General features: G+C 57.3%; 1 protein-coding gene across 1 annotated transcript; it reads left to right on the top strand.

Moving 5' to 3' along the window:
* Positions 1 to 11,086: 11,086 nt before the first annotated feature.
* On the top strand, positions 11,087 to 12,298 carry LOC100823207 (cyclin-dependent kinase inhibitor 6). The gene is made up of 3 exons (XM_003578193.4): positions 11,087 to 11,319; positions 11,468 to 11,566; positions 12,052 to 12,298. Exons 1-3 carry the CDS (start codon positions 11,231 to 11,233, stop codon positions 12,119 to 12,121), a joined length of 258 nt encoding a protein of 85 aa, XP_003578241.2. The 5' UTR covers positions 11,087 to 11,230; the 3' UTR covers positions 12,122 to 12,298.
* The last annotated feature ends 89 nt before the right edge of the window (positions 12,299 to 12,387 follow it).

Below are 12,387 nucleotides of genomic sequence, written 5' to 3'. Positions count from 1 at the left end.
CCAAACAACGAAGTTCCCTCAGGGGGTCTTTTCCCTCCATGTGCCGGCAAAACCTCAGAACGAAGTGCCGGCAACCCCCTCGGGGCCGGGCCCTGATTCCGCGGTGGCTTCGCCACCGTCACCCTCGACGCCCCGGGACGCAGCGACCCAGTGGGCACCTACGGTGCCGCCCGCTCGGGGGGTCTTCCGGGGCTTCGCGCTCCGGGGCAACCCCCCGAAGTCCAACTCGCCGGTGGGTGCCAGCAAAAGGGGGAGGAGCGACTCCCCGCCTGCTGCGCCGAGCAAGAGGGGGCGCGCGGATGCCGGCGGTGCCGCTGACCCGACCGTCACAGGGGCTAGCGGCGCCGTCATCGCGCCTGCCGATGACCCAGCCCCTTCAGGGGCGGGGCCGGCAACTGGTACGGCTTCTTTGCTCCTCCTCTGCTGCATTTTTTAGTTGTTAGTTAATCATACAAACGTACCTTCTCTTTCAGAAAGTGGAAACTCGCCCACGGCAGGCCCCTCGGAGGCTCCCGCCGGCACCGGTGAGGCAGGGGAGACCCCCCTCGCAAGTCCACCTGCCCTGCAAGGTAATCGCTTTGGCTACCCTTGTCCTCTGCCGGTAACTCTTCGACTTGTCCATCCTCACACTTCTTGTTGCTGTAGGCACGAGCGCGCCTGCATCGGGAGCAACTGCTACCGTGGTTGATCTCGACACTGTCGTCAAGATCACGGGGGCAGCGGAGGAGCCGGAACCGGCTCTCGCACCAATCCCTACCGCGCCGGCGACAGCGGCAGTGGTGGCCACCGCCACCACCGGGACAGTGCTCGGCGACGCGCCTGCAGCCGCGGGCGCGCTGGCGCGGGCTCGCCTGCTGCCCAGCAAGGAACGGCTCCTGCCGGGGGCAGGGAGGCTTCTCCAGCCCCGGGGTCCCCGGGCGCGGCCGAAGGGGAAACTGCCGGGAAGGACGACAGGACCCGCCGGAGCAAGCGGGCGACCCCCCGCACAGCCCTACAACGGCAGCGGGGGCTTTGTCGTCCTCGGTTGCGCTCCCCAACACCAACCTCGGCACCCTCACCGGGCTGGCCTGGAATCCTATCACCTTGGATCCGAGCATCTTCGAGCGGGGGCACCGGTTGCTGGACGCCATCAGGGACCAATAGCAAGCCTTCGTCACCTCTTTCAACGAGGTGAGGAGCACCACACTGTTGCCAAAAGCCAACTCGACGAGGTGCGGGAAGCCATGGAGAGGGAACGGCAAGAGCTCTCCCGGCTGCGCGAGGAGACGCGCCTTGCCAAGGAGGAGGCACGTCTTGCCCGGCAAGCTCTGGAGGACGCCGAGGAACCGGTCGTTCTGGAGGCCGAACTCCACCGGCAGCTGGAGGCCCACCGCACGAAGCTTCAGGGGGAGCTGGACTCGATGGCGGCAACCCTCGAGGCGACCAAGAAGGAGCATGCCGGGGTGCTTGCGACGGCCCTGGCCCGGCTGGACGAGAAGAGCGACCTGATCGCCAACTACCGCGGCGAGATTTAGGGCCTTCGCGTCAAGCTGGAGGTGCAGGTCAAGGCCACCGAGGACATGGTGGGAGCAGCGGCCCGGCACGAGATCCAGCTTGGCTCCGCCAAGGACAAGGTGGCCAAGCTTGAGATCGAGCTGGCCACCGCCCGGGAGGAGCTTGCCAAGGCCGGCGAGGACAACGCGGCCAAGGCCGCAGAGCTCGCGAAGTTGGCGGGCCGCCTCAGCAAGGCCAAGGAGGCTACCGTCACCGCTCGGCTTCACCACGGCACGCTGATCGGTCAGCGGAAAATCGAGACCGAGAAGCTGCTCAAGATTGCTCAGGCGCTGCGCGATCTGCTGCCCAAGTTGGAGCTGCAGGCGGCTGAGGTGGACGGCACAGATGTCTCGACGTTGTTGGGGAAGCTTGGGGCGCTCGACGTCTGGATCGCCCAGTACGGCGCCAACGAAGTCGCCAACTGCGCCCAGGAGGTTGCCGGGACAATCCTCTCGAGGATACACCTCCGGGACCCGGGGTTTCCCTTCGAGTCTCTGCTGGACGCCTGGTCGGACAGCGAGGACGAGCCCACGCACACCCAAGCGGTGCGCGGGTTCGTCGACGAGGTGGTCGAGCGGATGCAGCGGAAGCCGGACCCCGAGCCGTCCACCGAGCCCCCGACCGAAGATGCCGGCAACTAGTTGCCGCAGCCCTCAGCCGTCCTTGCTGCTTTCCAATGTTCCTTCTTTTGTTTGTTTTTCATGCAAGTGCGGTGCTTGGCGCTGTTTGAACAATTATTTTTCCATTAGCTTATGTAACCGTTCAACACTTAGACAATTCAAGCTCTTTAATTTGCTTAAATTCTTGTTCCTTGTTCCCGGTGCTACCTCGCGGGGTGACTCCCCTAGCCTTTGCGTGTTTTGCATTCTGTTATCGGGGACTCGTGCGCCTCACCCTTGACCAGACCAAGGATCCGGGACGGACCCGCAGTGCCGACCTGGGGTCAAGCGGTAGCGGGGAGCCACTCCACTTGCGGGGTAACTACTCCAAGCCGTGCCCTTCCGGGACGGACCCGGGAAGCCACACGGGGAGCGTACTCCCCCCGCAAGCATCCTTCTAATACTCCGGCTACGCGCAGGATCCGAGGCCACACCTGGCGAGACAACGTTCATTTACTTTCAGTTCTTAGTGGGTTCGCCATTTACGTGTCAGTACTTAACTTCTCGTTCAGTCTTGCGCCCGAAGCGTTCACTGGAGGCACACTCCGGGCTTGCTATCCCTGCAAAGTGCCTGTCAAAGGGAAGCAGCGGGGACGTCGCGGCCACCCTCGCTGCTTGGAACAAACCCGCCTGAGGGCCGCAGCAGGGACATCGTGGCTTCCTCGCCACCATCGCTGAAAGCGGGCGGCAAGGATGCCACGATGTTCCCGCAGCAGCCCTCGCTGCATGGGAGCAAAACTGCTCGAGGGCCGCGGCAGGGACGTTGTGATGGGCCGGAACGGACGGCGAACACCGGCACCGGTGCCATCACAGCGTCCTCGCAACGACCCGCGTCTATAGTGGGGCTCTCTTAGGGGAATGCGGCAGGGACACTATGATGGTGCACCCGTCGGCGCGAGGCGCGGATGGCATGCACCACCATAGTGTCTCCGCGGCAGCCCCTGCTCTTTGCGGAGGTGTCCTCTGGAGGGATGCGGCAGGGGTACTGCGGTCGTGCACCCGTCGGCGCCGGACACCGATGGAATGCACCACCACAGTGCCTCCGCGGCAGCCCTCGCCCAGGAGCCACTCGCTTGAGGAGGCGCGGCGAGGGCACGGTGACAGTGCGTGAGATTCCACCTTTTCCTGCAGATTAGATTCTTACCAGGCCCGAGGTGCTGCAATTTTTTTTCGAAATTCACGAAAATACATAAAGCAACACGAGTAATCTCCTGCCTCGCAGCCCCCGGGCACAGAAGGGTTGATGCCAAACTTGGATGTGAGCACTCTATCTTCCAGCCGGGGTGCACGTTGCGGGGAGCCCAGCAACTGCGTGCCCCGTGATGCATGTTGCGGGGGACCCGGCAACTGCATGTCCCATGATGCACGTCGCGGTTAACCCGGCGACTGCACGCCCCGTGGCGGAGTGATCCGGCAACGGGGTTTTCGCTTTCGAGGCTCCAGCAGCCCCCTGCTCACAACCAAGTTTGAGAAGACACTTCCGTGCACCAAAAGCAGGAGACAGAAGAAGGAGGGAACACACAAAAAAGCAAGGCAACTTTAAAGTTCTGAAAAGAAACACTTATCTTTATTCACAATAACTAGTGGTTTACACACGGGGGCTGCCCGGCTACACTAGTTCGAGAGGTATGCATCGGCGGCATCACCTGAGGGTCGGGCTCCGCCGCTTCACGGGTAGAACTTGCGCAAGTGCTCAATATTCCAACTATTTGGCACCGGCAAGCCATCTTCGGTTTCCAACCGGACAGCCCCCGGTCTGGTCACCTGCACTACCCGGAAGGGCCCCTCCCATTTCAGAGTCAACTTGTTCCCGGCCTTCGTTCCTTGTATCCGGCGCAGGACAAGGTCTCCGTTCTCGAGCCCCCGGGGACGGACTCGGCTGTCGTGGTAACAATGGAGTCCCTGCTGGTAGCGCGCGGCTCGCACAGCAGCCCGGCATCGAAGCTCTTCGATGAAGTTTAGATCGTCCACTCTTTGCTCGTGTTGGCTGGTGTTGCCGTACGCGCTTACTCGGGGAGATCCGTGGTTGAGCTCGAGGAGCAGCACCGCTTCTGCCCCGTAGACAAGGGCGAAAGGAGTTTTGCCCGTTGCCCCGACTAGGTGTGGTCCTGATTGACCACAGCACGGGCTGGAGTTCTTCAACCCAGTATTTCCCGTGGCCCTTGAGCTTGTCAAAGGTTCTCGTCTTGAGCCTCCGCACCACTTTTACGTTGGCTCGCTCCGCCTGCCCGTTACTCCTCGAATGAGCAACGGACGCGAAGTGCAACTTAGTGCCCATGCCGTCACAATAGGGCTGGAACATTGCACTCGTGAACTGCGTGCGTTGTCGGTGATGATGCCGTTAGGCACACCAAACCGGCACACAATGCTTTTGAAGAACTTGATGGTCGCCTAGGCGGTCACCTTCCGCACTGGTTCCACTTCTACCCACTTGGAGAACTTATCGATGGCCACGAACAAATATTCGTAACCACCAACCGCTCTCGGTCGCTTGCCGACGATATCATGCCCCCAGACCTCGAACGGCCACGAGGAAGGGATGACGTGCAGGGCCTGCGCCGGCTGGTTGCTCTTCTTCAAGTGGAACTGGCAAGCCTCGCACGTCCTCACCAGCCGCTCCGCGTTGGCCGGGGCCGTGGGCCAGTAGAAACCGTGCCGAAACGCCTTGCCGGCTAAAGCCCGGGAGGCCACATGGTGTCAGCATGTGCCTCGATGTATTTTTTCCAACAGTGCGCGCCCTTCGTCTCGCGGCACGCAGATGAGCTTGACCCCGTTTGCACGCCTGCGGTAGAGGTTTCCATCCACCTCAGTGTACATTTTGGCTTGCCGCGCTACTCGTTCCGCGACAACGTCATCTTCCGGGAGAGCCTCCCCTTTCAAGTAACGGGCGATTTCCACCGCTCAGGGAGGGATCTCCCTGCCAACGCATGCCGCTATATCAGCGGCATGGACCCCTGCTGCGGGGGGGGGGGGGGTTCCTTCGGTTGCCGGAGGGGCGTCCCCAGCAGCCGGCTCGGGGGCGACTGAAGGAGCCGCTTGCTTTTGGCAGAACACCCCCGCCGGAGGCTTCCGGCGCTCTGCTGCCATCTTGGCCAGCTCGTCACCAGCGAAGTTATCCTTCCGCTTGACATGCTCGAATCGCAAACCTTTGAACTTATGTTCTAGCTTGCGGACTTCCTCCACGTACGGTGCCATCTGCGGGCAGTCGTAGTCCTTGTTCACCTGGTTGATCATGAGCTGGGAGTCCCCGCGAACAACTAGGCGCTTGATGTCGAGAGCGATCGCCGCCCGTAACCCGGCGAGCAAGCCCTCGTACTCCGCCGTGTTATTGGTGGAGTTCGGGAAATCGAGCTGGACAGCGAACCTCAACTGGTCCCCTGTCGGTGACTCGATGACGACCCCGGCGCCAGCTCCTTGGAGACTGAACGCGCCGTCGAAGTAGAGGACCCAACGGTCCTCGTCCAGCTTGCCGGGCAGGCTGGTCTCCGGCTCATTCTCTTCCACGCTCGTCGACGTCCATTCCGCGACGAAGTCCGCCAAGGCCGTACTCTTGATGCTCTTGGAGTTGATGAAGTGGAGGTTGAACTCCGACAGCTCCATCCTCCATTCGGCCATCCTCCCGGTGGCTTCACGGTTGGTGAGAGATCGCTCAAGGCAGAACCCCGACACCACCGTGATGCGGTTCGCCTGAAAGTAATGGCGTAGCTTGCAGGACACAAGGAGAATCCCCAAGAGGAGCTTCTGTACTTGCGGGTACCTTGTTCGCGCGTCGCGCAGCACCGTGCTGACGAAATACACTCGGTGCTGCACTAATCGCTTACGCGGTGCGGAAGCTGCCAGCTCGGGGGTGGTCCCTGGGTCCAAGGCGGTTGCTGGGGGCCGCTCAGCCCCCTGCCCCGCAGCCTCAGTCCCTGGGACATCTTCCTCCCTCTCGGCAACCAGCACCGAGCTGACCACCTGGTCAGTCGCTGCTAGGTAGAGTAGCAGCGGCTCGCCCGGCTTGGGGGCGACGAGGACGGGCGGCGACCTCAGGTACTGTTTGAGTTCCCGGAGCGCCGTCTCGGCCTCAGGAGTCCAGTCAACTAGACCCTTCTTCTTCATCACCTTGAAGAAAGGCAGGGCGCGTTCGGCCAGCCTTGAGATGAAGCGTCCCGACGCGGCAACGCAGCCGTTGAGGCGCTGGACATCTTTCACCTTGCGGGGAGCCTCCATCTTCTCGATGGCCTCTATCTTGCTCGGGTTCGCTTGTATAACCCTATGTGAAACCAAGAAACCAAGAAGCTGACCGGAGTTCACACCGAAGGTGCACTTCTCGGGGTTCAACTTGAGCTTGATCCTGCGGAGGTTATCAAACGTTTCCCGCAGGTCATCAATCAGCGAGTCCCCGTTCTTCGATTTGATGACGATGTCATCCATGTAGGCCTCCACGTTGTGGCCTAGCTAGGGCCCAAACATTCGGGCAACGCGCGCTGAAAGGTTGAGCCCGCGTTCTTCAACCCGAAAGGCATGCATGTATAACAATAGCAGCCAACCGGGGTGATGAACGCTGTTTTTTCCTCGTGTTCGACCGCATCTTAATTTGATGGTAGCCGGAAAAAGCATCCAGAAAACTCAGCAAGTCACAACCAGCGGTAGAATCAACTATTTGATCGATACGGGGTACAGGGAAGGGATCTTTGGGGCATGCATGATTAAGATCAGTAAAATCTACGCACATGCGAAGCTTGTTCCCTGCTTTGGGCACTAGTACAGGGTTAGCCAACCAAGTGGGGCACAGAACTTCCCTGATAGCCCCGGCAGCCTTGAGGTTGTCCACCTCCTGCTTGATGAACTCTTTACGCTCTTGTGCTTGCCGCCGAATCTTCTGCTTGACGGGGCGCGCGTCCGGGCGCACCGCGAGCCGATGCTCAATCACCTCCCTGGGGACTCCGGGAAGATCCAACGGTTCCCAAGCGAACACGTCGGTGTTATCCCGGAGGAAAGTGATGAGGGCGCTTTTCTATTCGGCAGTAAGGTTCCCACCGACGGTGACGGTGCATCCCTTGTTGCCGGCTTGGAGGGGCAGTTTCTTCACCTTGGCAGCCTCCTCCCGGAGCTTCTGCCCCTTGCCGGGGCGCGAGCTCGAGCCTGCGCTTCCCCCGGCAAGCTCTTGCAGGGTGGCGCGGGCCTTCTTCGTTGCCGGGGCATCGCCCGGCGAGCTGTCGTCTCCGGCAGCGTCTTCATCACCGGCGTCAGCTGCGGCGGCGACCCTGACGACCTCGCCAACGCACCAAGCCGCGTACTTGAGGTCGCACCTGATGGAGAGAACTCCATATATGGACAGCATCTTCATCACGCCATACGCGCAATGTGTAGCCGCCATGAACTTGATCAGCGCTGGCCGACCAAGGATCCCGTTGTAGGGCAACGGGGTGTGTGCCACGTCGAACACTATGTGTTCGATCCTAAACGCTTCCCGGGACCCGAAGGTTACCGGCAGCATGATGCACCCTAGTGGGCGCACGATCCCGGGGTTCACCCCCCGGAACGGGTCAGTGGGCTTCAGCTGCTCCACCGGCAACTGGAGTTTCTCCACCAGCCTGGCGGACAGGAGGTTAAGCCCCACTCCGTTGTCCACCAGTACCTTGGTCACCGTCATATTGCTGATGATTGGTGAGACAACGAAGGGTATTACCCCTGAACCCAGCTGCCGCACTGGGTGATCGTCAGGGCTGAAGGTGATCGGCACATGTGACCACCTCAGCGGCTGTTGCGGCTCTGTGTCCGGCAACAGCGCGCACACGACGCGGGTGAGGCGCTTCACCGCGGCGTGGGATGGGAGGGCATAGGCTCCCCCATGGATGCAGGCGACGCCGCGAGGCTCCTGGAAGCCCGGCTCGTCGCCACAAGTGCAGTCGGACTCGCGCTGCTCCTCCGCGCGAGCCCTGTCGCGTCCCCGGGAAGGGCGCACCCGTCCCGCGCGTGGTTGGCCGCGCCCCCCTTACACAGGTGCCGCGGTGCATGCATTACAAGTGTCGATCAAGGAGACATGCCATTCCCCCTCGGTGAGCTGGTGGCATGCATGGACGCCACCTCCGCTGCTAGGGGTCTAAAACTCTAAAGGTAGGACTGGACATCCACTGTTCACCTGATTTGGACGGGTAACGCCCCTCCTGTCGGCTCATTTAATGCGCCGTGCGCCTCACTCCTCGCCCTGGTGAGACTGCGCATCCGACGCCTGCCACGCGCCCACGTGGCGCCGTTGCTCTGTCCGCTGGGCCCCACCCTTGTGGCGGGAGCCTGCGCTCGGGAACTCCCCCTCCCGGGAAGTCGCTCCCCGGGAAGCGCCCAGGCCAAACGCACCCGGGAACCCCCCTCCCGGGAAGCGGCTTCCTGGGAGGTGTCCAAGCGGGAATATTCCCCGAAGCCCCGCTAGCCCTTCCGGGCTAGTAGCTTGCCGGGCAGCTCGTGGCCGCTGCCCGGGACGGAATCCTCTCGGGAACTCGGAGACGGGGCCCACGCGTCGCGCAACGGTTGTACCCCGGGAGCCACTGGTGTGACATGCCCATAGATTATGTTAACACGGGAGAATCAATAAACCGAGCGACTGCTAATGTCGACATAAACTTTGCTAAGAAAATTGCCGCAATCATCGATCTTGACCCCGAGCCTAACTCGCTCGCTGATTGTAAGAAGAGGTCGGATTGGAAAGATTGGCAGAAGGTAATAGCTACCGAATTATTATTTCTGCACAAAAGAGAGGTTTTTGGACCTGTGTGTCGAACCCCTCCCCACGTACGGCCTGTCAGCTATAAGTGGGTATTTGTCCGCAAGAGAAATGAAAATAATGAGGTAGTACGGTACAAAGCAAGGTTAGTTGCTCGCTCAGGGGTTTACTCAACGACCTAGGGTCGATTATGAGGAAACCTATTCCCCGGTCATGGATGGAATTACCTTTAGATATTTGATCTCAATGGCAGTCAATATGGACTTAAAAATGAAATTGATGGATGTTGTTACTGCTTACATGTGTGGTAACTTGGATTCGGACATTTATATGAGGATACCTGATGGTCTCCCGGTTCTGAACCAAGACAGAGCAAACAGAAGTTTATACAGTGTTCAACTCAGGAAGTCACTGTACGGACTTAAACAGTCGGGTAGAATGTGGTATAATCGCCTGAGCGATTTTCTACATGAAAAGGGCTACACGAGCAATGAAAATTGCCCATGTGTATTTATACGGCGATCCCAAGATGGATTATGTATAATCTCGATATACGTAGATGATTTGAATATCATCGGTAACCTGAGGATATTGAGGAATTAAGTTCCTACTTGAAGTCGGAATTTAAGATGAAGGATTTGGGTAAAACCAAGTTCTGTCTAGGTTTGCAACTGGAACATTCCCATGATGGGATTCTAGTGCACCAGTCTACCTACACTCAAAAGGTGTTGGAAAGATTTGGATTTGACAAGGCATATCTTTCAAAGACTCTCATGATTGGGCGGTCATTACAGCAAGACAAGGACCCTTGCAGGCCGAAAAAAAAGGGGGAGGAAGTTTTGGGTTCAGAATTTACTTATCCGAGTGCTATTGGAGCACTCATGTACCTCGCGAATTGTACACGGCCGGACATTGCGTTCGCCGTCAATTTGCTGGCTAGGTACAGCTCTCAACCTACCAAAAGGCATTGGAAAGGTGTTAAGGATGTCTTTCGGTACCTGCAAGGGACCAAAAATCTTGGCCTATTTTACAGAAGGAATCAAGACCTATCTTTGATAGGCTATGCCGATGCTGGGTATTTGTCGGACGCGCATACATCCAAGTCTCAGACTGGATATGTTTTTCTATGTGGTGGAACTGTTTCATGGAAATCTTCAAAGCAAAGTCTTGTATCGAATTCGATGAATCACTCAGAAATCATAGCACTATATGAAGCATCACGTGAGTGTGTATGGCTTCGACGGATGGTTCGCCACATTCAGTAGACCTATGGGCTGAATACCGTCCAAACCCCCACCATTATCTATGAAGATAATGCAGCTTGTGTTGCACAAGTACAAACAGGTTATGTGAAGAGTAATCTCACCAAGCATATAAATCCTAAGTTTTTCTATGCACATGAGTTGCAAAAGATGAACGAGGTAAAGGTCTTCCATACTAAGTCGTGTGAAAATCTTGCTGATTTGTTCACCAAGTCAGTACCAGCATCCACTTTTGAAAGGTGTGTGCGTGGAATCGGTATGTTAAGACTTAGGGAGATGCAAGGTTCGGGGGGGGGGGGATACTTCACATACTCATCGTTAAATCTTGATCATGGCCATCAAGTACTCGTCTTGGAGATTCAGTAGGTTATACTCTTTTTCCCTCTGCGAGTTTTCTTGTGTTTCTCGCATGAGGTTTTTAACGAGACAATCTGTGCAACATAGCAACGTATGCTATGCTCTCTTTCTTCATGTGTTTTTTTCACTGGGTTTTTTCGGAGTTTTTGAGGCATATGGCGTACGGATAATCGCCCAAGGGGGAGTGTTGAGGAACCAATGACGGGTGGGGTGGCCACCGAGTCGTGTGCTCCCCACCAACCTCTCCTGTTGACTCGTTTCTCCACCTAATAGTTTGTTGTGGGCTTTTATCCATTGAGCCTATATAAAAGAGAGGAGGCTACCCCTTGTACGTACACTTGAGATCAGAAATTAATAAGAGCTCATGTTCCTCTCTACTTCCTGGTGTTCATCTATTTTACTGTATTTCGTGATTGTGTGTGTTCGACTACGATCTTGATGTGTAACCTCGGGACTGGCCCGCCGGCAGAAGTTGCACAACAGCTAGAACCGGAAGCTGTTAATTACGGCTCGGAATCTCTGGCCTCGGCCGGGACGGCCCACCCATAAGCCTCCACGTTTTCCCACCTAATCCCAGCGTTATCCCCTCCCGTTCCCATCCCACCCATCCCGTAACACCCAACGACTCTCACGGGCGCGTGGTTTAGCCTCGCCAAGACGGAAAAAAGAGAGAGCTAAGCCAAAGAAGAAGAAGAGGAAGAAAAAAAAAAGGCATGGCCGCCGCCACCGCCGCCGCAGCCGCGGCCGTCACGGCAGTGTCGAGCTGCAGTAAGCGCGACAGCGACATTGTGGGCGCCGACCTGTCAGTATCTCACTCTCCTCCTCCCTTGCCTCGAAGCTGTGTACGTGTGTGCTCCTGTACATGGAGTTTTGTTTTGTAAACGCCGTGGCTAATAACTTCTCTCTTCTCCTTGCGTGCGTGCTGTCCCTTGCCTTGCGCATGCATGCAGGCCCAAGAAGGCAAAGAAGGGGAGGTCGCCGCCGGAGGAGGAGATGGAGGCGTTCTTCGCCGCGGCGGAGAGCAGCGTGGCAAGGCGCTTCGCGGCCAAGTGAGTTACACATGCGTTTGCATTGCATCACCGATTTCAGTCAGCTGTGAGGCTCGGACTGTGGATTTATTTATAGCTTTGAGGAGCAGCAGCACGCACGGCAGTGGGCCTGTAATTCTGTCAGTGTGGTGTTGCGCTCGCAGACGGTGAAAATGCCAAGCCAAGTGTTACTCCAGCATGTGGCTTGCCCTGCGATTCTCTGTTGCAGAGTGTTGCTACTGCTTCTTTTTCTTGGAAAGGAACGTTGCTGGCGCTAGCGTAGGATTTGAGCAAAATCCATCCACGGATAGGGAGATTTAAGTCCTACTGGAAAAGAGGGGTTTTCATGCTGGACTTCAGTAAAGAAAAATCGAGTTGCGGTAGTGGTAGGAAATTTGGAAGGACAAAATTTGACCCAATTTTAGTTATGTCAACTCAGCTCAAGCAATTATTTGCAAATATCTTGACCAGTGTTGTAAGGTTTGGATCTTCTGGTTTTGTTTAAGGTACAACTATGACGTCGTCAAGGACGCTCCGATGGACGGTCGGTACGAGTGGGTCCGGGTAAGCCTGTGAAGATGCCGCAACAGCCAGTCAAGTGTCAGGCTGTCAGAAGCACAGGCCACACTGTGTCCTTTTAATCATTCTTTTGTATTTACCCTGTCATGCTTTAGCTGTAATTATGTTCACATGATGGCTAATCCTGTAAAGCTCACCATGCAAGTCAGTAGATGTTTCGATGTTTCAGTACTCTGTGCTTTAACTTGTACGTTTGTCCGAAGCAAAAGTGTCGTTATGTGCGTAAATTGTCCTTTTCTCCAATTTCATCTCAACCTATCAGA

The sequence above is a fragment of the Brachypodium distachyon genome, chromosome 4, assembly GCF_000005505.3.
Source record: "Brachypodium distachyon strain Bd21 chromosome 4, Brachypodium_distachyon_v3.0, whole genome shotgun sequence".
NCBI lineage: Eukaryota > Viridiplantae > Streptophyta > Magnoliopsida > Poales > Poaceae > Brachypodium > Brachypodium distachyon.
The sequence above is the reverse complement of the archived record's forward strand: the minus strand, read 5'-3'. Positions and strand labels throughout refer to the sequence as shown.